Source organism: Desmodus rotundus, chromosome 4 (genome assembly GCF_022682495.2).
Source record: "Desmodus rotundus isolate HL8 chromosome 4, HLdesRot8A.1, whole genome shotgun sequence".
In the NCBI taxonomy this organism is placed as follows: domain Eukaryota; kingdom Metazoa; phylum Chordata; class Mammalia; order Chiroptera; family Phyllostomidae; genus Desmodus; species Desmodus rotundus.
Window position 1 is genome coordinate 62,203,381 of NC_071390.1, and position 26,627 is coordinate 62,230,007.

Sequence of the window (26,627 nt, forward strand, 5' to 3'; positions counted from 1 at the left end):
ACCCTCGTGATCACGTGGCTGACTGGAATTGTGGCTTGCTGCTGCTGCCCAGCATCATGAGAGAGTATTGTACCACATACTGCTAGTCCAGGAAAAGATCAAAATTCAAAATTCTCAGTACAATTTCTACTGAATATATATCACTTTCACTCCATCATAAATTTGAAAAATTGTGATTAGAACCGTCCTAAGTCAGGGAACTGTATTTCTGTCATAATACTGTGCTCTCTTTACACTTGGCCTATTTTTTCACTCCTCTGTTCGTCCAGACCTTCCTTTTTCCCTATACTTCCTATTGTGCTGTATAGAATTCTCTCAGATCTTAACAAACTCACACATTGACCTCTTTTTCTACATTTTCTGATTGAAATTGAAACCTCTTTCCCAAATCTACTGATTCCCCAGTAGCATTCTTAAAATGAATTCTTATTTTTTAATTTACTTTAGTACTTTAGTGTTTAGTGGTGGGGTCTTGTGTTTACTTCTCATTGCCACTTCTAAGTGAATTACTATTCAGTCTCTTTCCTTTGACCCTTAGGGTATGTGGCTGTATCAGCTCCTCCTTACTGGTCCATAACTCTAGCTCACAAACATCTTAGCCTTTGACTCACTTTCCCTCTTCATAGTAAGCTTTGCCACAATCCTGAGTGCTTCTAATGTTCATATGCATGGCTCATATAACCCTCTGGCTCATTAGTTCCTTAGGCTTTTCTATATACGAGATCATGCCATCTGAGAGTAGAAGTAGTTATACTTTTTTCTTTCCAATCTGGATACTTTTCTTTTTTTCTCTCCAGCCTAATTGCTATGGCTAGAACCTCCAGTAGGATGTTGAATAGGAGTGGTGAGAGCAGCCATCTGTGTCTTGTGTCTCACATGAAAATCAAAGCATTCAGTCTTTTGTTGTTAAATATGACGTTAGCTGTGGGTTTTTCATAGATACTCTATCAGGTTGGGGAAGTTCCCTTCTATTCATTCTTTGTTGAATGTTTTTATTATGAAAGGGTGTTGGAGTTTGTCAAACGCAATTTGTGTCTGTTAAAATAATTTCTCCTTCATTCTCTTAATTTATTGTATGACATTGATAGTAACCTTGCATTTCTCATATAAATCCTACTTAGTCATGGTATATAATCCTTTTATATGTTGCTGGATTCAGTTTGTTAGTATTTTGTTGAGAATTTTTATGTAGACATAATAAATATTGATCTTTTGTTTTCTTGAGATGTTTTTGTGTGGTTTTGGTGTTATGATCACATAGATTGAATTGGTAAGTGTTTATTTTATTTCTGTTTTTAGAAGAATTTGTAGAAGATTTTTATTAATTCTTCACTGAATGTTTTGTAGAATTCACCAGTGAAGAGGTTTGGGCCTGGGCAGTTCTTTGTGGCAAGTTTTTTGGTTAGTAGTTTCATCTCCACATATGTCTTATAGATATCTTTTAGGTTTTGTTAGTTTGTAGTGCTGTTCAAGTCTTCTATTTCCTTGCTGACCTTCTTCCCAGTTCTGTCCATTAATGCGAAGGAGGTATCAAATTCTCTAAGTTCAATATGTCTTACAAGGAAGGTCTGATAGGAACAAACTCTCAGTTTTTGTCTGCAAGGGAATGTTTTAATTTCTCTTAGTTTCTTTTTTTAATTTTTAATTGAATTTATTGGGGTTACATTGGTTAATAAAATTACATAGGTAACATCTGTACAATTCTTTTTAATTTCTCTTAGTTTTGAAGGATAGTTTTACTGGATATTAAATTCTTGTTTGATGGTCTTTCTTTTAACATTTCAGCTCCTTTGCTTTCTGATGAAAAATCAGCTGTTAATTTTATTGACTATGTCTTCTACATAATAGTTTACTTTTTTCTTTCTGCATTCAGAATTCTCACTTTTTCTTTGGCTTTAAACTTGTAACTATGATAGGTCTCTTTTTTAGTTTATCATATCTTAGAGTTTGTTGAGCTAATGATTATGAGCTAATGCCTTGAACCAATAAGTATTCTAGCCTTTGCCAAGGAGCTCTTTATGTGTGTATGTTTTGGGAAATCTTCAGCAACCTGGTAAGCAATTTGTAGTTCTGCCTTTACCTTCATTTCCTGCTTGCTCAGAGGCTCAAGGTAGCCAAAGGTGCACACATCCATATGCATGTGCCCAAGAATACATTAGAGCATTTCAAAACCTCCTGTGGATGTCTCATTCCTCAGGTTTTCCTTAGTAGACATTTTTTGGTTATCTTGTTTGTCCCAGTTGGTGTCATTGTCTCAGACAACTGGGATTTTAAATAATTGTCACTGATTTTTTAATTTTTTTAACAAATACACAAGAGATAAGGCTGTTTCCACGGAATGAATTCCTAATCAGGTCAAGTACAACTGCTGAGAATGGGCATTTTCTAGGGAGGTACCGGTTAAGGTCAAATAGTAACAGTTGTCTGGAAATGGTGTTTTTTGAGTTTCAAACACAGTTTACCTCCCAGCCCACCAGCCCACCCCCTAGTGATTGCTGAATTTCATAGCTGCCATGCTTGTAAGACTTGTTTTTCAAGCTACCACAGAACTAGTGAGGTAAGTATGGCAGTAGAATAAATTAAAATGCCATAGAGCTTGTTGGCCTCACCAAGGTTCAGCTGTTTGTTTGGTTTTTTTTTAATAAGTGCTCCTTCATTGTTGCAAGTATTAGGTTGATTTACAGAGTTCTGAAAAAGTTGATTTTGACTAATTTGCCAATGTTCTCAGTGCTTTTATGGAAGAGTGAATTTTTGGAGATATTTATTCTGCCATTCCAGAAGTACTTCCTTTTCATTCTGTCATTTTTCCCCTTTGTTTTAATTAATAGACTTCATTTTTATAGCAGCTCTAGGTTTACAAAAATATTAAGCGTAAAGTACTCCCTCACCTTCTTTTATACACAGTTTCTCTTATTATCAACATCTTGCATTCGTTGTTACAACTGATGAGTCAATATTGACACATTATTATTAACTAACATTCATAGGTTACACTGGGATTCATTCTATGTGTGTACATGCATTCTATGTCTGTAGGCTTTGACAAATGTATAAAGGCATGTATCTACCATTACTGTGTCATACAAACTAATTTCACTGCCCTTGAAATCCTATGTCCTCCAGCTATTCATCCCTTCCTCTTCCCCAGCCTCACCACCCTTGGCAATACTGCTGTCAAACACTAATCTTTTTATCATCTCTGTAGCTTTGCATTGTCCAGAATGCCATATAGCTGGAAATGGACAGTATGTAGCCTTTTCAAATTGGATGTTTTCACTTAGCAATATGCATTTATGGTTACTCCCTATCTTTTCATGAGTTGATAGCTTCTTTCTTTTTACCTCTATATAACAGTCCATTGTATGGATGTACTGCAATTTGTTTGTCCATCTACTAAAGGACCTCTTAACTGCTTCCAAAATTGGCAATAATGAATAAAGCTGCTCTAAACACTTGTGTGCATAAGTTTTCAACTCCTTTTGGTAAAAACAAGAAGCACAATTGCTGGACAACATAGTAAATGTTTAGTTTGGTAAGAAACTTCTAAAGTGTCTTACAAAGCGGCTGTACGTTTTTCTTCCAACAGTGAATGAGAGCTGCTATTGCTACACATCCTCCTCAGAATTTGGTTTTGTGTTTTGCATTTTAACCATTCTGATAGGTGTGAAGTTATATCTCATTGTTTTTATTTGCATTTACCTAATGATATATAATGTTGAGTTTTTCTTATATGTTTATTTGCTACCTGTACATTTTGTTTAGTTAGATGTCTGTTTATATTTGCTAATTTTTAAATTGGCTTGTTTTTTTCCTTGTTGAATTTTAAGAGTTCCTTCTATATTTTATTTTTTAATTATAAATTATTGATTACAGTTGTCTTGATTTTTACCCCTTTGTCCCCCTCCACTCAGCACCCCCCACTCTCTCAGGCAATCCGTGGGTCATGCGTACAAGTTCTTTGGCTACTCTAATTCCTGTACTGTATTTATATCCCCTTGGCTATTCTGTAACTACCTATTTCTACTTCCTTTTTAAAAATTTTTTTAAAGAGATTTTCTTTATTTATTTTCAGAGAGGAAGGGAGGGAGAAAGAAGAGGGAGAGAAACATCAGTATGTGATTTCCTCTTGTGCACCTCCTACTGAGGAACTGGCCCACAACCCAGGCATGTGTTCTGACTGGGAATCGAACCAGTGACTCTTTAGTTCACAGTCTGGTGCTGAACCCACTGAGCTACACCAGCTAGGGCTTATTTGTACTTCTTAATCCCCTCACCTCTTTACCCATTCCTCCAAACCCTCCTCCCATCTAGTAGCCATCAAAACACTCTCTGTATCCATGATTCTGTCTCTGTTCTTGTTTGCTCAGTTTGTTTTTTTACATTCAATTGTTGATATGTATTTATTGCCATTTTTTTGTTCATATTTTTGATCTTTTTCTTAAATAAACCCCTTTAACATTTCATCTAAGGATGGTTTGGTGATGATGACCTCCTTTAGTTTTTTCCTGTCTGGGAAGCTCTTTACCTGCCCTTCAATTCTAAATGATAGCTTTGCTGGATAGAGTAATCTAGGTTGTGGGTCCATGCTTTTCATGACTTGGAATACTTCTTGCCAGTCCCTTCTAGCCTGCAAATTTCTTTTGAGAAATCAGCTGACGGTCTTATGGCAACTCCCCTGTAGGTAACTAACTGCTATTCTGTTGCTGCTTTTAAGATACTCTCTTTATCTTTAACCTTTGTCTTTTTAATTATGATGTGTCTTGGAATGGGCCTCTTTGCATCCATCTTGTTTGGGACTCCCTGTGCTTCCTGGATTTGATGTCTATTTCCTTCACCAAATTAGGGAAGTCTTTTTTCATTATTTTTTCAAATAGATTTTCAGTTTCTCGCTCTTCCTCTTCCCTTTCTGGCACCCCTATGATGTGAATGTCGGGCCTCTTTGAAGTTGTCCCAGAGTCTGCCTACACTATACTTGTTTATTCGGGTTCACTTTTTCTTGTTCTGACTGGTTGTTTTTTTCTTCCTTATGTTTCAAATCATTGATTTGATTCTCAGCTTCATCCACTCTACTGTCATTTCCCTGTAAATTGTTCTTTATTTCAGTTAGTGTATCCTTTGTTTCTGACAGGATCTTTTTTTATGCTGCTGAGATCCTCACTCAGTTCCTTGAGCATCCCTATAACTAGTATTTTGAACTCGGCATCTGATAGATTGCTTATCTCCATTTTCTTTAGCTCTTTTTCTGGAGTTTTGATTTGACCTTTCATTTGGGCCATGCTTCTTTGTCTCCTCATTTTGACAGCCTCCCTGTGTTTGTTTCTATATATTAGGTAGAGCTGCTTTGACTCCGTGTCTTGGTAGTGTGGCCTAATGTAGTAGGTGTCCTGTAGGGTGCAGTAGCTGGCACAGCCTCCCCTATCACCCAAGTTGGGTAGTTGAGGTGCTCCCCTCATGTAGGCTGAGTACACCCTCCTATGTAGTTGAGTCTTGGTTGCTGTTGGCAGATCAATGGGAGGGATTTACCTAGGCCAGTCAGGTTCAAGAATTGCCTTTGACCACTTACCACCAATTTCCAGCCTCCATGGAGGATCACCTGTGCAGCGGCAGGGAGGTGGTGTTCCCACATGGGCTGTAGCTGGCCCTGGGGTTTCCCAGGTGGCGCAGGCCAAACTCAGTCCCCACTTGTGTTTTGCCTGGGGATACCCCAGATGAGCCATAAAGCAATCTGAGATGGCTGCTGCTTGTGCCGGGCTAGGAGATTCCTAGGTGAAACCAAGCTGTGAATATAGGCGGGCTGCTGCTAGTGCCACATTTGGGACTCACTGTAGCCAGCTGTTGCTTGTTTGAGCGGATTTAGGAAATTGTGAAGCATGAGCCAAGACCAGTCATTCATATGGAAAAGCAGCTTGGGTGGCCTGTAAGTTGGATGGGGCAGAGTTTCTGGGGATTTCCAAGGTGGGTCAAACAGTGTTAGACAGGTTGATGGAGTCTCACATATCACACTAGCTTGCTGGCTCTGTGGTTCTGTTGGGGGGAGGATTTGGAAAAGGGACAGTGGCCTCTGCTCACCTTGATGCCAGACGCTTCAGCCACTGGTACCTTTCAAGCTTCTACTGTGGTGCTTGACCTCAGAGGGAGTGAGTCTAAGTAGGGAGTCCATGGGTGGTTTCTTTAAGAGGAACTGCTTGGGACTCTAGCAGTTTCTTCCACCGACTCAGTCCACTCTGGTTTTTGTAGCCAGAAGTTGTGGGAACATCTCCTCCTGTCCCTGGAATCCTGGGCTGAGGGGCCTGGTGTGGAGTTGGGACTCCTTGTTTCCGAGATATCCCTCCCAAATTTTTATCCACCATACGTGGGTATGGGACCAGCCCATTCCACTTCTGGGCCCCTCCTATCAGTCTGGATGGATATGGTTTCTTCCGTAGTAGTCAGACTTCTATTCAGCTTGATTTCTGATGGTTCTGAATGATGGTTTTTCTATATATTAGTTGTAATTTTGATATGGTTGAGTGAAAAAGCAAGCCATGTCTGCCTACACTACCATGTTGACCAGAAGTTCTGAGTTCCTTTTATATGTTAGATACCAGTCCTTTATCGGATATGTATTTTACAAATTTTTCCTCTCAGTCTGTGGCTTGTCTTTTCATTGTCTTTATGTTGTTTTTCACAGAGCAAACATTTTTGCAGTCCAACTTGTCATTTTTTCTTTCATGGATTATACTTTTTGTTTGGTATCTAAAAACTTATTGCAAAACCCATGCTCACCTGAGTTTTTTCCTTTGATACCTTGTAGTTTTGCATTTTACATTTAGGTCTTTGATCTTAGTTAGTTTTTGTGAAATGTATATAGGGCCTTTTTTTTTTTTTTTTTTTTTTTTTGTACATGAATGTCCAATTGTCCTAGTATGTTTGTAGAAAAGATTGTCCTCTCGCTTTTGAATTGTCTTTGCTCTTTGTCAGGGATCATTTAGCTCTATGTGGATGGGTGTATTTCTGGACACTATTCTGGTTTATTGATCTGTCTATTCTTTAGTCAATACTACACTCTCTTGAGTACTGTGACTTTATATGGTAAGTCTGAAAGTCAGATAGAGTCAGTATTCTGGCTTTATTCTTCAATATTTTGTTGATTATTCTGGGTGTTTTGCCTGTTCATATAAACTTTAAAGTCACTTTGTTGATATTCATAAAATAACTTGTTGGGATTTTGATTGAAGTTGTGTTGAATCAAGCCTTTAAGAAATATTAACATGAACATATAAATATACACATTTAAGTATACAATTTTTATTTTTGGTGAGAAAAGAAACAGTAAAGGTTCTGTGAAGTCAAATTGTGACTCAGTAAATAAATGAAGAAAAAGACCTTCCTTTTTCCCTTGTAAAATCTCTCTCTCTCTCTGTCTCTCTCTCTCTCTCTCTCTCTCTCTCTCTCTCTCTTTCCCTCCCTGCCCCCCTCCCTCCCTCCCTCTCATATACACACACATATATCTCCACTTGCCAGTGTAACCCATGATCACGAACCTTCAGCACAAAATCACACATCTTAGTAATCTAGAAGCTTGAACAGAAGTAGAGAAGTATGTAGATATAGCCACCTAATTTTAGGAGATTCCTTTAAAACTATAAGTAATTATGCAGCAATGTGGTTGTTAGATGTTTTGGTTGAATATCAGGTGCTGATACTGTATATGGATTACATTTTAATGGGTTAAAAAAGGCTGACATCTTAAAGATTTCTTTCTGTGGTTAGTCTGATTTTTTTTCTTATTGATTTTATTGGCTGTATTCATAGAACAGTGTTAAATAATATTGGTGATTGTGGGTATTTCTTTCTCATGCCTCTGTAACCACTGAACTCACTTTTGCCTTCACTTATACATACATTGGTTAAGTTCCTCATATCTACTTCCCACCTGGCCTATAATTGTCCACATAGACCTCAAAGGCACATTTGTGGCCTTTGCTAACACACTGCTGGCTTACCTGTGTATTCAGCAAAGCAGCTTGCAGTGTCTTGTTGCTTTCACTATATAACTTCTCTACTAGAAACCCATGATTGTTAAAATTTGTATAAAAATACAAATTTGTGTATGTCACCTTAATAGGAGGTATCTAGTAATCCCTGTTTTGTCTCATGTTTATTTTTTCACCTTCTTTGTCTTCATCCCTGGATTTGTATTTTTACTTGCACTCTTAGAACGTGGTTTTACCTGCCGTTACAATTCAATGGCTCAGGTTCTCTCCTGAGAACTTCATTATCTTCTCACAGTGTGAAATTTCAAATTCTCTGTCTTATTCCTCCCCCCCTCCTGTTTTAATAGTGCCATTGTATTTTATGAAAATAACCTCTACTATATATTTGCTTTCTGTTCCATTTTTGTCTTCTTCTCCCTCTTGGTTTTCTCAATTATGCCCTTTTTTTTTTTTTCCAGCAGACTTCAAATGGTCCTTTTAGTGAAGTGTTATGTTACATCGAACTTACTGTCAGATTGTTTAGTAATGATTTAGGTATATGTGTATGAAGCATACCGTGTCAATGTTTACCAATTGGGGAATGTAGCTTAAGGGTGTATGGCAGTATATTATTCTTTTCACATTTATGTTAGAAAAAATTTCCAACATAAAGAGGTTGGAAAATATTGATAATAACAATACAATAGAAATTGGTTTTTATTTAACATTTACTATATGTCAGCCATTGTTCCGAGCACTTTAACATATTTAATCCATAAACCTACCTAATGAAGTGAGTACTCTGATTATCCTCATTTTATAGATCAGTAAAATGAAGCACAGATAAAGTAACTTACACCATGAGTTATATATATAGTAAATGACAGAGCTAGTATTTGAGCTCAGATAATCTGTGTAGGTAATATAAAAATGAGTAAGTTGTAGCCCTGTTTTCAAAGGGCTTACAGTCTAATTAGTGTGGGGGAGCCGCCACAGATAATAAGTCTACCAAGACATGATGTTCTTGGGGAGGAAAGGTGGCCGATCTCTCAAAGGAGAAGGGTCAGGATCCTTTTCCTCAATGGGCTTTTATTGGGTTCAGTTTGCACAGGAATACAGGTAAAGCTCATCAATCATTGTCAGGCAGTAAGGATCAAACAATAGATAACATACAAAGAACTCTGAGGGCTTACTCTGAGTCAGGGTCAGTTAGCTAAAGGTCTATAAAACTTTGGGAAACAAATGCATTTCATGCTTGGAACCTTATCAGAAAATTGAGGGCATTCTTAGCAAAGCAGGTTTCACAGGATTTTATGCATTCTTTCTTAGGCCTGATCTCCTCAGGGAACCCACCCTTTTCAGCCCAGGGCTGTACCCACCTCTGTCAATTGTTTCAGGCTTATGTCAGGCAGGGGAAGTAAGGTAGCCAAGAGATTAGGAGACTTCTTGCAGACAGAATGAGGACTCAGACTATGTCAAAGCCGAGGGGTGAAGGTCCATCACCCTCTTTTTCTATAGTCCCCAGGTCCTTCCCTGAGGTCCCCTTCATGACTGTGCCTGTCTTAGGTCATCCCTCCTTTGAGGAATCTTACCCGTCATTGGCTAATTGGTCAGGCTCGGGGCCAAACAGGGTAAAGTAAAGTAGGCAGAGGTGGTGCCCCTGCCAGGGAGATAATCTTTGTCTCCTTAGTGACTTACGGTCCCCAGGTCTCTCACTCAGCCTTATCCATGGGGGTTTACAGCTTCTGAAACCAAGCAGGGCGGTTCCTAACATAATTAGAGGTGGTATATACACAAATTTATCAGGAAGAACTTTTGGAAGAAGGGCATTTCAGTACTAGGGGAAGTTATAAGTTTAGTTTGCATCTTGTGGTGGAAGTATTTAAAATGCAGCCTAAGGCGTATGAACCTTATTTGGTAGGTAGTGGAGAACACTGAGAGTTAAAGAAACTATGGCCCCAAAATAATAGCATTTTCAATAGCTAGTTACTGTCAGCCAGGAATTAAACCTAAATTCTAAACCAGAGCTGTTTAACACTGCTGTGGTTCTTCTAGATGCCAATTTTTTACCCAGATGCCAATATTTTACCCATGTATTTAGTTAATGATCAAGACTTGTTGACTATATCTTTGAAATGTTTTTAATTCATTAGTTCCTTGAATGTAGTTCATGTGTATGTCAACCTAATATAAGCCCTTAGTCCATACCAGATTCTAATGCTGTAGACAGTAGACTAGTTTCCTTCAGTCTCTTCCCTTTCTAATTTTTCTTTTACTTGGTAAACTAAAAATTAAACTTTAACTCAATTGTTAACTGGGAATTTTTAATGTGACTGCTTCCAGATTTTAAAGTATTGCTTTTTAACGTCATGACTAAAGAATTTTAGAATCTCAGAGACAGAAACTTAAAAAAAAACCTGGTGGTTAAAATCAATGCTCTTTACTCATTCAGTGAAAACAATAGCAACAAAAACAAACAAAAACCCAACTGTCTCTGATCGAGAGAAAAATACACAGTTTGTCTTCATGGAGTTTCTAATTTGGTATGGTGACAACCGAACACAATACACAGTAGAGGGCTGTATAGGGACACTTATGGAAGTACCAGGCCCTGTTTTGAGGGATTAAGGAAGGTTTCCTAGAGGAAATGCCAACTTACTTAAGATGAAGAGGAGTTAATCATTTTCCAGATTGTGTGCAGTGGAGGACAGGATGGGTGGACTGGCCAAAAGTCCAGAGAGGTTGAGGACATGGTTTTGGAGATGAGGGAGATTATAGCATGTTTTGGCAGTCTCAGGTAATTTGCTATGGATTAAGATGTCAGTCTGAGGGAGGCAGATGTTTTAAGAGATAAAGTTGAAGAATAAATTGGATTCAGGATCTCTCTGGCCTCATAAGCCATATTTAAGAGTCTCCTTGTCCCTGAAAAATCATGCTTACACTTTGTCATTACTTTTCTTTTTCTAGAAAGCTTTTGCATTTCATTTCAGTCACTCAAATCTCATACTTTAAAGTTCATCCCAAAGTTCTTTCCCACCCAAGAAAATTTCCCAAAGTATGTCAGCTTTTTTCTCTGAAAACATGACTCATTATCTCTGCTATTTATTTGCCAGGTGATTCTATATTTTTGTTTTACTATTTTGTTAACTTTTTATTACTATATATTTTTCGTCACTCTGTGATTGTCAGTCATGGATGGTAAATGTGTACTAATTCATAGATCAGTATTTGAAATTTAATAATGCAACCATATTTGAAGGAATAAAAATAGAGCAGAATTTATGTGAATGAATTAAGGTCTTACCTTTGGATCAGCAATTTAAAAGATCTTAAAAATCTTTTGTGGGGATTAAAAGAAAAATCAGGCCTGAAGTAGTTTCAGACAAAAATAATATTGTGAAAACAAATCTTATATTGAATATTTGAAATTTAGAGATTTGGGAGTATTTGTTTAAATCTACAAAATTTAGTAGAAATCCAATATGGTTGTTTTTCAATATGTTGAAATTTAATGCATTATGACTTTGCAGATTTAATGCATCATGGATTTAACTTTAATAGTGATAAAATGTAGCCATGATATTGGAGAGACTATTTTTTCAGCATGTTCTTGTCTTAAGAACCATGTGAAATTATGTGTAATGTGAATACAGTAATTTTAAATTGTTGTAGTTATAACTTCTGGTTAAAACATTTTGTTTTCCATGTCTATGAACCACATTATCCCTAGTGTTGAATGTTCAAACAAAAAAGTTCTAAATTATTCAGAATTTATGTTGTATGAAACTAAGGGAGCCTTAAAATTTTTTAGAGTAGATTTATTAAAAATTTAGTTTAAGATTAGGAAGCAAAATTTATAAAACCTTGTTTAATCTTTGTTGGAAAAGATGGTTTATCAACAATGTAAAAACAAAAGAATAAGCGTTCATCAGTATTGTCTGCTGGAACTTTCAAGGAATAGGAATCCGGCAGTATGTCAAAACTGAGTATTAATATAGGTGGCATATTTGTGGGGCTTAAAAACAATGTGATGTTTGAGAGGCCAATTAAGTCAAAAGATGAAAAGCAGACAGACAGTGCAAAAAGAAAAATGAATAATTTTTTCCAGGCAAGGCCTTTCCCCAGAGTTTTTTGTTTCTATTCAAGTTCTGAGGAATAAAGTTCATGTATAAAATACACAAAAAGGAGTACAGAAGATAATTCTACTAGTGACAACTAGAACTGATTGTACTGATTGTCTAGTTGGAAACAAATTCGGTGTCCAAGGTGAGTAAAAGTCAGTCTTTGTGATAATGATAAATGAATTGTAGTAATCATTGCAATAATTTAATTATCTTTATTTCTTTCTGAAATTGTGTTGTATATCTTTTACTTCCAAATTCTTCTCCTGCCCTTCCAGAGGCTCTCCCTACAGAGAATCTCCTTTGGGTCATTTTGAAAGCTATGGAGGGACCCCCTTTTTCCAGGCTCAGAAGATGTTTGTAGATGTACCTGAAAATACAGTGATACTGGATGAGATGACCCTCCGGCACATGGTCCAGGATTGTACTGCCGTAAAAACTCAGTTGCTCAAACTGAAACGTCTGCTGCATCAGGTGAGTACATAATGAACATTTTCCGCTATGATATTTTGAGTTTCAAGACGGATTGACATTACTTTAAAAAAAATTAATTGGGTTTTAATTTCCATTTAGATTTCTGTAAAAATAATGCTTATAAATAATACATAACAGAAATTTTAATGGGAGGAAAAAAACATGGGATTTTGACTCATGGTCTCAATGCAGTCCCCAATATTTATGAGCTGTGTAATACTGGGTAAGCCAATCTCTCTGCTTAGGTTTCCTCACTTTTATAGTACCTACATTTTAAGTTTATTGTGGTTGTAAATTGAGAGAGAGAATACCTGAAACATAGTAGGCATTCAGTTATCGGTGATTGCTACTATAAATTCAGCTAAGTGGAAAATAAGAAACAGCAGTTTTTACTTACATAACCATATAATTGCAATTTTCTTTGAAACCTTCAATTTAATCTTTCTCAGTCTTATTTTTTTATTGGAGAAAATCTAGACTCATGGCAGTGATGTGACTTGTTAAACGATACAGGGTATGCTGATGGTTGAATCTGGCTCCTGATTCTGGTTTTTTTTTTTTACTTATAAAAAAGATGATTTTTTAAAGTATTTTTTATTGATTATGCTATTATAGTTTTCCCAATTTCCCCCCCTTATTCACTCCTCCACCCTGCCCCCCAACCCTCCAGCATTCCCCCCTCCTTAGTTTATGTCCATGGGTTGTACATATAAGTTCTTTGAGTCCTCTGTTTCCTATACCATTTTTTATCATTCCCTATCTATTTTATGCCTACTAATTATGCTTCTTCTTCCCTGTAACTTTTCCCCCCTATTCCTCCCTTTCCCCTCCACACTGAACTCCCTCTGTGTGATGTCCATTTCTCTGATTCTGTTCCTGTTCTGGTTGTGTGCTTAGTTTTTGTTTTCATTGTTCTTCTTTTAGGTTCATTTGTTAATAGTTGTGAGTTTGTTGTCATTTTACTGTTCATATTTTTACTTTTCTTTTCTTAGATAAGTTCCTTTAATGTTTCATATAATAATGGGTTGGTGATGGTGAACTCCTTTAACTTGACCTTATCTGGGAAGCACTTTATCTGCCCTATCATTCCAAATGAAAGCTTTGCCGGATAGAGTAATCTTGGAAGTAGGTCCTTGCCTTTCATGACTTGGAATACTTCTTTCCAGCCTCTTCTCTCCTGTAAGGTTTCTTTTGAGAAATAAGCTGATAGCCTTATGGGAACTTTGTAGGTAACTGTCTCCTTTTCTTTTGCTGCTTTTAGGATTTTCTCTTTCTGTTTGAGCTTGGGTAACTTAATGATGATGTGCCTTGGTGTGTTCCTCTTTGGGTCCAACTTCTTTGCTTCCAACCTCTGAGCTTCCTGGACTTCATAGAAGTCTATTTCCTTTGACAGATTGGGGAAGTTTTCCTTCATTATTTTTTCAAATAAGTTTTCAACTTCTTGCTGTTGTTTTCCTACTGGCACCCCTATGATTTGGATGTTGGAATGTTTAAAGTTCTCCTGGAGGTTCCTAAGCCTCTCCTTATTTTTTTTAATTTTTGTTTCTTCATTCTGTTCCAGTTGGATGTTTATGTGTTCCTTTTGTTCCAAATCATTGCTTTGAGGCCTGATTTCCTTCCTGATTATTGGCTCCCTGATTATTTTGCTTTATTTCATTTTAGGTATCTCATTTGTTTTTTAATTTTTTTGACCAAGCTCAATCAGTTTTGTTAGCATTTTGATTACTAGGGCTTTAAATTCTCCATCAGATATGTTGGCAATCTCCTCATCTCTTAGTTCTGAGGTTTTGCTGTGTTCTTTCGTTTGGGCCATATTTCTTTGTCTTGGTGCACTTGATAAGTTGTAAGGGGCAGGGCCTTAGGTATTCACCTAGGAAAGGCAACCCTCTTTGCAGTGCTTCCTGTGGGGGAGGGGCCAGAGAGGGAACAATGCAGCTTGCCTCGTGGTCTCCATCACACTTTCTAAGAGACTCTTCTGTCAGACTGGAAGTGTCTCCCATTGCGGTAACCCCAGCCTTAGCCCACAGTCAGCTCTGAGTCTCAGTTTTCCCCTTAAGTCAGTCCCTCCTGTGTAGCTCTGCCGAGCTTGGCAGTCAGCCCCGCACCCCAGATATCTCACCACGGTTTTTCTGATTCAGCCGCAGGGGTCCACCTTACCAGTCTGGTTGTTCTGGTTGATCTTTTCTTTAATTCCTTGCCAGAGGGTTGTCGGAGTTCCATGCAGTTTGATTTTCTGGCACTTTTGGTTGTTTATTGATTTTAGATTGGTTGTTTTCCTACTCTTGGTTGTGTGAGGAAGTGCAGGGTTTCTACCTACACCTCCATCTTGGCCGGAACTCTGGCTTCTGATTCAATAGTACTGTTTTTGTTTGAACATATAACACTTACAGACAAGGTCAGATGCATAGCAGAAAACTAAAGAATAAAATGCTAATTTTAAAATGATATTTTTTGTTTAGTTTTAAATCTATATTCGTCTTTTGTAGACTAGCCAAATTTAGCTTAAATTATTGTTGAGAAAGAACATTCTGGCCTTTTTGCTCAACTTACTTTCTCATCTTCCTCAGTGTTGTATGTTCAGGCTAATTATGAGTAGGGACTAAGTTTTAGAATTTTTGGAGATGATAAAAATCAAACTTATGATATATCTCAGAAATGAAATATGGGTCTCCTGTATCAGGAATGATGATTCATGTAAATATTCTGTTAAAGTCGTATTACTTAGTTTGGGTTTTTCTGGACTACTGTTCCCCATGCTTCTGGATACAACTTTTCTGTGGTAAGACTGGGAACAAGAAAGCAGAGGATCCTTTTTGGATATGTGATTCTTTGACTCTTGTCAAGGCAGAAAGGATTTCCTGTTTAAAGTATACAGTCATACAGCTTACAGTTTAGTTTAACTATAATAGGAGATAGACTAATTTATAGTATTTCTCTGCTTACCTGTCTAGGGAGAAGATTTTCTGATCAGGAGCTTCAGAGTCAAAGGGAGGAAGAGGTGGAAAGGGTGGGAAATAGCTAAAATATATTCAATATCTTCGTTGAGTCAATCATTGGTCTAGCTATACCTCATACCCCCTTTTGTACCTGGGTTTATTGTCCTGAAACACGAAGCATGATTAAATGTCATGCTACTAAGTCCAGGCCACCTCTGGTAATGAGAAAAGTAGTATAATTCAGGAGAGAATAGGTGTATAAGTACCATAAGAATAGAAAACTGTTTTTCCAGATACTTCCTGAAAAACTGAATCTCCTAATGCCTTTTTGTCATTATAACCTCTGAAATTTTACGTAGTATACACCGATCAAATTGACTTTTTGTTTATGCAGTGACAGCAAAATTATGAGAAGAAAATTGTGAAATCTTTTTAGGGCATCCTTAAAGTTTCCCAGAATGCTAATAAGATGTTAAAAGCTGAGAGAGTCCACGATTTCATATAACTGCCTCTTAATTTTTCCCTTTTAATATAATTAAATTTTAAAAAGCTTATTGTGATACATATACATGGTTTAAAATTTTTCTTAATGGAAAAAATAGTATTCCCGTCCCTCTCTCCACTTCAGTCAGCCTTTTAGCATCTGAACAGGTTACTGTCTGAAGGTTCTTTAGAGCTGTCCTGCACGGACTTTCTTTTGTTATATCCTGGGATTGGGTCCTCTTATTTTCTGGATAACGTATCTTTTTTTCCCCGGGTTTTCTCCCTCATTTTTCTAGAGTATATCCTTAATTTACTTCCTAAGAGAGGTCAAATGGTTGTTTTGTTTTTTCACTCCATTCCTGAAAATCTCTTTCATCTATTCTCATTTCATTGATATTTATAGTTTGGCTGGGATGGAACTGAGTTTTCCCTTAAATATGAATGTATTGCTTTTCTAGGATCCAGTTTACTTACTGAGAAAAGTTTACTACATTCTGATCCATTTTACATTGTATTTTGCCTGTTTTTAATTTCTCTGGGAGATTTTTTTAATCTTTTATTTCTGATATTTTAATCTTTTTCCTGCCATTCTGAAGTTCATAAGGATATGCTGGGATTTGAGTTTCATTGTACTTGTTTGTTTTCCAATTAATGTATGGGTAATTATTGGACTCTTTTGAGGAATCACGTAGTGTGAAATTATGTCATTTCTATGGTTTCTTGTTTTGCCCTGTTTTTTTTTTTCCCCTGTATCTTTCTGGTATTCTTCATAATCACAAACTAAATCATAGAACTGAATTGTTTCTCAGTCTTTTATTTTTTTCTGTCATATTTTCCATTTCTTTGGGCTGGATTATGTTTTCTAGTATATTTATTCAACTTTATATTCCAGCTCTTTCTGTTGAATACTTATTTTGGCAACGGTATTCTCAATGTCCAAGAACTCTTTATTGTATTCCATCCTTATTCATATCATTCAATTCTTGTTCTGTCAGTAACTGCATTAAGCAGAATGGTTTTGTTATGTTTTGTTAAGATTTCTCGGGTTCCCTGAATTATCTCTCTTTCTGAATGGTTATTTTGTTCATTATATTTATTTTGTTTTCCTTTCTCTTAGAATCTTTCTTCAAATATATAAAATAATTCTTTGTTGCTTATTAATATTTAAAAGTGAAGAACTAAAAAGTTCCTCTGTACAGGAGCTGGCTTATAATCCAGCTGGTTTTATTTTAAATCCATCACTGTAAAATAAACAGTGATGGATGGATGTCAGTGGATCCTTAGTATCCACACTAAGTGGGAGATTTTTCCTTCTGAGGTTATTGTAGTTTCTCCAGAGAAGAACCCTGATATTTTTTCTTAGAAGAGAGGCAGAAGACTGGGAGTCGGTTCTTGCCTTATATAGACTTCCAGTCAATTTCCACACCTTTTTACCCTGACAGGTCATGTGCTTACCTTTTTTCTGTATTTAACATTTTGGCCCTCTTTGGGGTTTTACAGAGCATATTTTGTTCATATTTTTTATATATACACACTTTAGTTATGTCTTATTCCAGTCCTGCTAAAATCACTAAGTTTCTGTTTTTAGTCCTGATAAATCACTTCCTAAGTTTATATTTTTGAAAAATTTTTTTACAATCGTTTTAGTAGAGATTTAAGAGAAAGAGAAGATAAACATGTCTCTAATCAAAAACCCTCCCCTTTTTAGAATAAACAGAAAAATTTTATAAAAATTACTATAGTTGTGCAAATGCTTCCTTATGAAGCTTCACTGGGTGACAGCTCAAAATTTGATCTAATCATTGCACATTCTTAGTATGTCACTGGAAAAGGACCAGGACTGAGGCAGGTCTGTCTCAGCACAGTCTGGAATGTGTGGGTTCTTGACTTTGTGCAGGAAAGATTTCACAACATAAGTCCAGGTGATTTTGATAGTATGTTCATTAAAGCTGGGAACAGTGAAATAAAGGAAAGGCTTAAGATAGAAGAGGCAAGATCACAGGAACAGTAGTGAGCCTATGCGGAGCTGCCTTGGCCTATTGGAAATGTGAGGAGAGTCAAGCCTAAACAAGGCTGCCTTGGCCCTTTAGAAGGTAAGTCACGGAGGAAGAATAAGAGAGCCAGCTGGGCTGGGTGGACTCAGGAAACAAGTTACAGAGGCAAAAGGAGGGCTCTTGGGGACACGTTCAGGAGGTTAGCCTGGGATGAGCTGCGGTGGCCCACTGCTTCCCTGGTTGCAAGTCTCCAGGGAACCTTTATTTAGAGTTAGAAGAAAGACAGCAAAGATACATGCCTGAGGAAAGAAGTAGGGTGGCGAGATACAGGCATGCTCAAGGGGGAGCCTGCATTGGGTCCTTGGTCTTGAGGGTTTTTATCTGTGTTTAGGGGAGGAATTTTAGGAGAGGTCTCAATTGGAATATTCATCAGCTTTCCAGGTATGTCTTTTAATATAGGGGTCCCCAACCAGGCCGCACAGGAGGACATGAGCAGCAGGCAAGCAAACAAAGCTTCACCTGCATTACTGCCTGCACTCTGCCTCCTGTTCCCCCTACCCTCCCCTGTCTGTGGAAAAACTATCTTCCATGAAACCAGTCCCTAGTGCCAAGAAGGTTGGGGACTATTGCTTTAATATGCTGATTTGTCAAAATGAGCAGATCAGAGTCAGGGTCATTTTCTGGTCAGTTTTACCTTAAAGAATATCACCAAAGATGGACTGGACCAAGGCAGATCTGCCCCAGCAGTCTGGAATGTGTAAACTATTTGCTCTAACTGTCCTTGGTTAGGGAAGATAAGACTTTGTGATTTATTATCTGGCTGTAAATTGCCAGCCAGTCTTTAACTATCTGTCTTAGTTTTCCTCATTCCATTTGTCAAAAAATCCTCCTAGCATCTTACTATATGCCTCATTTGTATACTGGATTTACCATTAGAGATGGGGTTTTGCACTCATTTGCAAACATAAGATCTTAAATAAGCACTAGCAACCAGTGTCATCTTGGAGCTATGCATAAAAGATTGGAATTATAGTGAGGAGTCACCTTTATTTCAGTGACACGTGAAGCTCTTTAAGACATAACTGAATAATAGCTCAGAAAGAAGTATGTCCATAGAGAAAGAGGTGTTACATAATCTCCTGTGTTCTCTGACTTTGTTACTCTCTCCTCTAAGTGGTGTACCCCAAGGCAATGATCCTTAAACTCAGACAGAATTCTTTTCCTTGATTTCTTTTAGCAAAGTTTAATTAGATTATTTTCCTTATAAGATTGAATTAAATTTATATAAGGAAATGAAAGGGAAATGATTAATGAAAATATAAAGAGCATAAAAATAATTGTTTTAGCTTGATTCTTATTGGAAGCAACAGAATTTTATAGTGCTTTTGAAAACTTTACATATAACTATATAAAATTTGTATTACCTAGTACTCAATAAATGTATTCTAAATTGATTTTAATCAATTTTCCAAGTACCTTACCTGCCTTAGTTGCTGGTTACCTCTTAATCCAGTGGTCTGTCATTGTTATCTTTATTTTCCTGATTTCCAGGACCCAGTCAAGAAGCCCTGCTTATTAAGAACAGATGAGAAGCTACCTTTACATTTTCCTAGACTTCCCCTTAATGTCTATTACCAGTTTGAAGGAACTGCCTTTGGAATTAGTCTGGGTTCTCCAGAGAAAAAGAACAGAGAGAGAGAGACAGATAGCAAGAGTAAGTTTGTGTATGTGGAGAAATTTATTATAAGGAATTGGCTCACATGATTATAGATGTTGAGAAATCCCAAGATCCTCAGTCAGCAAGCTGAAAACCCAGGACAGTGGGGGGGTATAGTTCCAGTCTGAGTCTGAAGGCCTGAGAACCAGGAGAGCCAGTGGTATAAATTCCAGTATGAGTTTGAGTCCAAAGGCAGCTGATCAGTGCCCCAACTTGAAACAGACAGAGAGTGAATTCTCCCTTACTCCATCTTTGCTTCTCTTCAGGCCTTCAATGGATTGGATGAGGCCCACCTATATTGGGGACGCATTTTGTAAGTCCACGGAGAGTAGTTTTGGCAGAAGCATTATGAGCCGGGAAGCAAATCCATATTCAGTGTAAGTGTCTGTTTCAGTAAGGACAAAATGCTGCCCTTCCCATGATGGAAGTAGTACAGTATAATTAGCCTACCACCAGGTACCTGATCAGCCTTATTGGGGGCTCTGCTGATCTCTGCATCTGTCAGGTTAGTTGCTAAGCAATGGCTGTAGCCAGGTCAGCCATATTGGCGATTCCATGCATAACCTCTACCCTGACACCTTTGCTGTTTTGTTTGTGAGCCTATTGGGTGATGACAGGGGTTGCTAGGGAAAGAGGCTGATTAGTATCCATAGAATGACTCATCCTATCCAATTGATTATTAAAATCCTTTGCTGAGGTCACTCTTTGATGAGCATTCACATGAGACACAAATATCTTCATATTTTTTGCGTATTTAGAGAAATCTATACACATAGCTCTTTCTCTAATTTCCTTGTCATCAATTTTTCAGTCATGTTTCATCTAGCTTCCTGACTATTCAGTCAAACCATTGACCACAGCTATTTTTCCTTCAAGCAAAGTGAACAAACAACCAGATGCACTGCCTAAAGTTTCGCTCACTGGGAGGGTTTCCTTTCACTGCTATTTCTCTGGGTGTCTCAGAAAGAGACTATAGTACTGTAGCTCTCCACTTTTGGGTATTGCCTGTGTGTTGTACAGAACCATCTATAAAGTAGACCTGAGTCGTCTTTTCCTCTGTCAGCTGATCATAGGAAACTCCCCATGAGACCATAGTGCAGGCTGGGGGAGAGAAGGCAGTGTAGCAGGAGTGAAAACATGGGCATTTGAGCTACTTCATATAACTTACTTGTTTCCTCAGAGCCTATTTGGGCCCTCTCACGTTGGTACCACTTGCATTTGATGATGGAATGTTACAGTGCACACGCAACTTTATGGCTTTGTGTGTCAAATAATACCCAGTTCATGATGGGCAGCTCAGTATTGGTAACTGAGTAATTATCCACAGAGGTAGGCAGGGCTTTGCTCCTGAGGGGCTGCACTGAGATTCACCTATAGAGGCTTGCTGAAGTCTCCAAACAGTATCCCTCTGCCAATGCCATTTCACACACCGTCGGATCTGCTGGACCATATGACCCAGGTGGCAGAGCAGCTTGCATAGCAGCCAGGAACTGTTGCAGAAACTTCTGGATCTTACTCAGAACTAGCAGCTATTCAGGTCACTCGGTAAATGGGCTGGAATAACACATCTAAATGCAGAACAGGTTGCCTCTAAAATTCAAAGAGGCTGGCGTTGTATATCTTCTTTGGTTATGGAAAGATCCAGATACAACAACTTATCCTTCACCTTAGAAGGGATATCTCAACATGCCTATGACCCCCGCTCCTTCTACACTGACTTTTCTCTCTACAAACATTGTTTATAGTCCTTTGTGTTCCTGGTAGTAAGGGTAGATTGATGATTGGGTAGTACTATTCACAGTAGCTTGTACAGGAAGTGTTTGTTACTGGTCCATTGAGAGTTAAAGTAGCACTCTCAGAATAAAAATCAATGCATTTCATCCTTCTTCCACAAATTCTTACTACCAAAGAAAAAAATTGATCCAAATTAAACCATTTAGTGACTAGCTGATTTATAAACTGTGGTGTAAGCTGTTTATTATTTCTCAGACAGGAAACAGTTTGTAGAGCAAAACTGATATACAAATCAAACTGTATAGCACTGGTGTAAGATATTCTTACCTGTGAAAGACAAATCCGGGGAGTGAAAAAACATGCAATCAAATGTTATGTCAGAGGTATATTTATGTAGTATGCAAGGGAGAAAAGATTGCTCTGGAATTGGAGGTGAAGAAATTAAATGCATGCCATTATAGGGAGTACAAACTGGAAGTCGAGTTTATGGGGTAAAGAATTTTGGGGAGGTTAGGGGAATTAGCATGAACAAAGGTATCTACTTAAAGGTATCTGCTACACTTCTCACAATGACTGAGGGATTAATTAATAGGAAAAAATTAAGCATTTATGCTGCATTTAGAGTGGTACCTGAATTTTAATAACTAAAGAAGCCCTTGATGGAAGATAATTCAACTTTGCTTAAGAATGCTAGCAAATAAATGTAGAAAGTGTGATAGAATTAGAGAAACATCATGTTAAAAACTCCAATGAAATTTCTGCTTTATGTCTGGATTATTAATTGTTACAACCATTAGGTGAATGGGCCGTGGGTTCCCAGACAGTTCATATAGTGCCAAAGTAACACTATATAAATTACTTTGTGGTGTAAGAGAAAAACACATAATTATTCACTGGGCATATTAAACTATTACTCCCCTAATCCAAAGAGTAGTTTTCTTATCACTAATGAATTGGATTAGCCAGATATACATCTTCTCATGTAATACACAAAATGATGTATAACATCCAGAATTATGTATAATATATTCTAGCCAAGAATATTTATTGTTACTTTCTCATCTCAAGTTATTACTTACAACTTTATTTTTACAGGAGAAACAGGTGATAGAAGAATAAGAGGAAAGAACCAGACAAATTTAGATTGATAAAAATTCTGTAGGGAAAATAGTGACATCTCATTAGCTTGTCGGAAATCTAAAATTTTAGTGCAGGCAGGTGACAGTGTTACATTAAAAGAAATTTAAGGCACAATAGGTGTAATGTGAGATTTTGAATTGGATACTGGTTGGACAGATTAACTAGAAAGGATATTTGGGGGCTATTGTGGAAATTTGAATATGGCCTATGTATTAGATGAGGTAGAAATTTACTGAAATGGAAAAATAGAGACTGTGGACTAAAGAAAGCAGGTTATAAAAACAGTACATACATTATGATCATATATCTGTATTTATATATATCTATCTCCAGGAAGATAAGCATTAAGGTGTTTATAGTGATAATACCTGGAGGATGGTGAGAATATGATGTCTTTTTTTTTAAATATGTTTTCTAATTTTCTACAATGTGTATTTACTCTTTGGGTGGAAATAAAAGATTATTGAAAAACTGTGTGTCCCATTAAAGATCAGATAATAATTGCATGTGGTTAAAATGCTGAGTTTTAGGGAAGAGGCTGGAATGACAGGTAGGCTAAGCGTAGGTTGTAAAGGGCCTGTGTGCCACAAAAGGAGCTTGGACATTATCCTGTAGGAAATAGTAAGCCAGGTGAGTGACATGGTCACATGGGACAAATTGATATTTTTAAAAAATTACTTAAAGAGATTTGTGGAAAATGATTGGCAGAGAGATTGGTTTAAGTTGTAATATTTAGGAGGTTGTTGCCAAGATCCAGACTAAAGTGGTCAAATTTAATTGCTTGGAAAATAGGTGAATTTTAGTGCTTGCCTGAATGCATATATGTCTTAAGAGTTGTGCATGTAAAACTTATAGAGGTCATGCATTGCATACTGGGCATTGTTTTAAGTTCTCTAATGTATCTTATCTCTAGTCCTTGAAAAGTAGGTGATACTGACTTTCAAAGTTGAAGTTGAGGCTCAGAAAGCTAATTAGTGATAAAATCAGGACATTTTACTCCAGTCTCTATGGCTCCAACACCCTCACACGGTGGCATTCTAGAAGACACCTTGAGTGGCAGCAGGGAGAGCAGAGTATGAAGGCAGCCTTTGATACTCTCCTTACCATCATGCTTCATCCCCTCAGGCAAACCCCAAGCAATGGAATCTTTATTTTATAAAGTAAGCCTCTGTATTTAAGAGTTGCCTTGAACAAAACCTCATTGCATACCATTGAAAATTATAAACCATCGTATTTAGCATTTGGTCTATTTTTTGTTTTTGTTATACACAGTTCGGAATTACTTTATCGTTTTAACAGTATTTTCATATACTGTATTGTCTTCATCACAGCAACACTTGGGTAGGGAGGACAGCAGTAATCCTATTTTAATGGTCAAAAAAGTGAGATTCCAAGATTTTATTGCATTTTGCAAGGTCACCCAGTTGCATACTAATGCAAATTATAGTTTGAACCCAGAACTTTTGAAATATTTTAATTTAATACTTGTTATATTGTATTGCCTAAATTGGGGGAATTTTGAGTAAGAATTTTGATCCTGACCTGAAAAATATGGGATATATAGGGAAAGTAATTTTGTAGTGGTTTGTCTTCTTTCTTTAATTCTCTACATCCCATTTCAAACATTTGAAGGACAATATGTATATAGGAAAGGGTACCGTTCAGTAATGTCTATCTCAGTGAATACAAACTGAAAATACCCATTAGCCAGCACTCAGCAAGAAACAGAACGCCACCAGAACCCTAAACAGAAGCTTCTTCCAGTCAGTACCTCACATTTCCAATGGTGACTAGCAGATTTCTGAAAAGATAGATGCATTTATGAGCATCTGTGCATAGATGCATAAGGTTGAGCATCTATGTTTGAACCTTATGTAAATGAACTGATATACACTCTTAAAATCTGGCTTCTTTTGCTCAACATATTTGTGAGTCATCCATTTTTTGCATTCATTCTCATTGTTGTAGAATATTGTAATATATGATGTGAATATACCACAATTTCTTTTGTTCTACAGTTAACAGGCATTTAGGCAGTTTTCCAGTTTTTAGTTGTTATGACTAGTGCTGCTACAATACTCTAGTGTATGTCTTTTGGTGAATATATGTATGTACTTTTGTTGGGTATATACCTTTGAGCCATAAGGTAGGTAGATATTCAGCTTTAGTAGAAACTGCAAAGGAGTTTTTCAAAGTGGTCATGCCCATTTTCTTCCCTCTCATTTCTTTGTATTATTTTCCTTGTTTGCTTTTATCATGTTATCATATTCAACATCTGTTTTGACCTTGAAAAGAAAATGAAAAATCTAAGGTGGGATAATGAGAACATCATGATGGTATCTCTTTATGACATTTTCTGTGGGATCACAAAATATTTGATCCCAACAATTCATACCCTATCTACTTGTTTGGGGGATAAAAATAAAGAAAGATATAATGGTGTTTTAAGAGCTGTCAAATATGATATACAAATGTTTTGTTTTGTTATTAGCTTTTACCTCTAATGTTGAGATGAAACCAGTAATTGTCCCTCATTTAATTCTGTGCACCTGTGTGTGTGTAGTGGGAGGTAGTGGTGGAAAGCAGCAGCAGCATTCTGGGTGAGTGCAGTTAAGAGTTAAGGAGCTGCTGACTGACTGCCGCTTGGTGGCAGAGAACCACATAAAAGCCAGGGAACTCATGCTTCTATATAGACTTTTCTCATCACTCCTCGGAAAAAGAAGTTTATGAAATATTCATATAAAGAGCATATACAGCATATGGTTACAATTTAATGAATAACATGAAACAGGTTTGTCCTCACCACCCAGGTTAAGAAGTGAGACATTAAGAAGCTCCCTGTGTTCCTCCTGGTTGCAGCACCTTCCCTTACCAGATTCTAGCATTTCCTTTTTTCGTCCTGTTAATTTCTGATGATCTCTGTTTGTATCCCTATGAAAACTTGTTTTCCCTCTTTTAGAATTTAATGTAAATGAAATCACATAAGTATTTTTCTGTGACTTGATTCTTTTCATTCAGCATTTTCTTTAAAGTTTATTCATGTTTTTATGTTTAGTTTACTTCATTAATTTCATTTCTGTATTTTTCTGCTGGGTGAACAATGTCTTTGTCCAATTTATTCTTGATGTCTGCTTTGTTTCTTTCCAGTATGAACATTTTCCTAGTACACATGTACAAAGATTCTTCTGCTATAACTAACCAGGAGTGTAATTTCTGAATCATGGGTCATGGTAATATTCTACTGTATCAATACCAAAATGTTTTCAAATATTGTTTAATGTGTTTCACTCTCCTTAGGTAGTAGCTACTGTTCTCCATTGTTCCACATCTGTGCAATACTTGGTATTATCCGACTTAATTTTTGTCATGTGGTGGGAGTATAGTGATGTTTAATTGTGGCTATATTTTGCATTTCCCTAATTAATCATAAATTTGAGCTTCTTTGTATGTTTATGAAATGTTTGTGCGCACACATGTGTGTTTCTGTCTGTGTTTGATTTAGAGAGGTGTGGTTTTTTTTTTGTATATTCCAGATGTAAATATTTTGTTGGTTATATATGTTGCAAATATCTTCTTTTCTTCTGTGGCCTGCATTTTTACTCTACGGTATCCTTTGATGAACAGAAGTTCTCAATTCCAATATAGTTGAATTTACCGCACTTTTTCTTTGTGGTTTGTGTTATTAGAAATCCTTGTTTAATATATCCTTCCTTGGCTCTGAGGTCATAAAAATAATCTGTTCTTTTCTAAAAAATTAAGAGTTTTGACCTCTATAATTAAATTACAAATACCTCAGAATTGATTTTGGTGTATATAAGGTGTGAAGTAGAGATGCACTTTCATTTTTTTCCATATGAATAATCAGTAGGTTCAGTACTAAAAGTATAAAAAGTCCAATTTTTTTCTTCTCTGATGTGCAGTACCTTCTTTTTAGTAAAAACAAATGTTCATTTATGTGACATTACCCCACTGCCAAGTTAGGTAATCTAACTGTTGCTTTTATAAGATTTGATAATATATCACCATGGTTCCCTACCTTGCTCTTCTGCTAAAGTATCTTAACTATTCTTAGT

General features: G+C 36.9%; 1 protein-coding gene across 5 annotated transcripts in view; it reads left to right on the forward strand.

Moving 5' to 3' along the window:
• CCSER2 (coiled-coil serine rich protein 2) overlaps positions 1–26,627 on the forward strand; it is a 194,377-nt gene that overhangs the window by 100,568 nt on the left and 67,182 nt on the right. For all 5 annotated transcript variants that reach the window (XM_024561424.3, XM_024561426.4, XM_045195917.3 and 2 more), the window contains one exon: positions 12,355–12,550. In XM_024561424.3, coding sequence (XP_024417192.2) covers positions 12,355–12,550 — 196 coding nt within the window. The remainder of the gene's footprint in view (positions 1–12,354; positions 12,551–26,627) is intronic.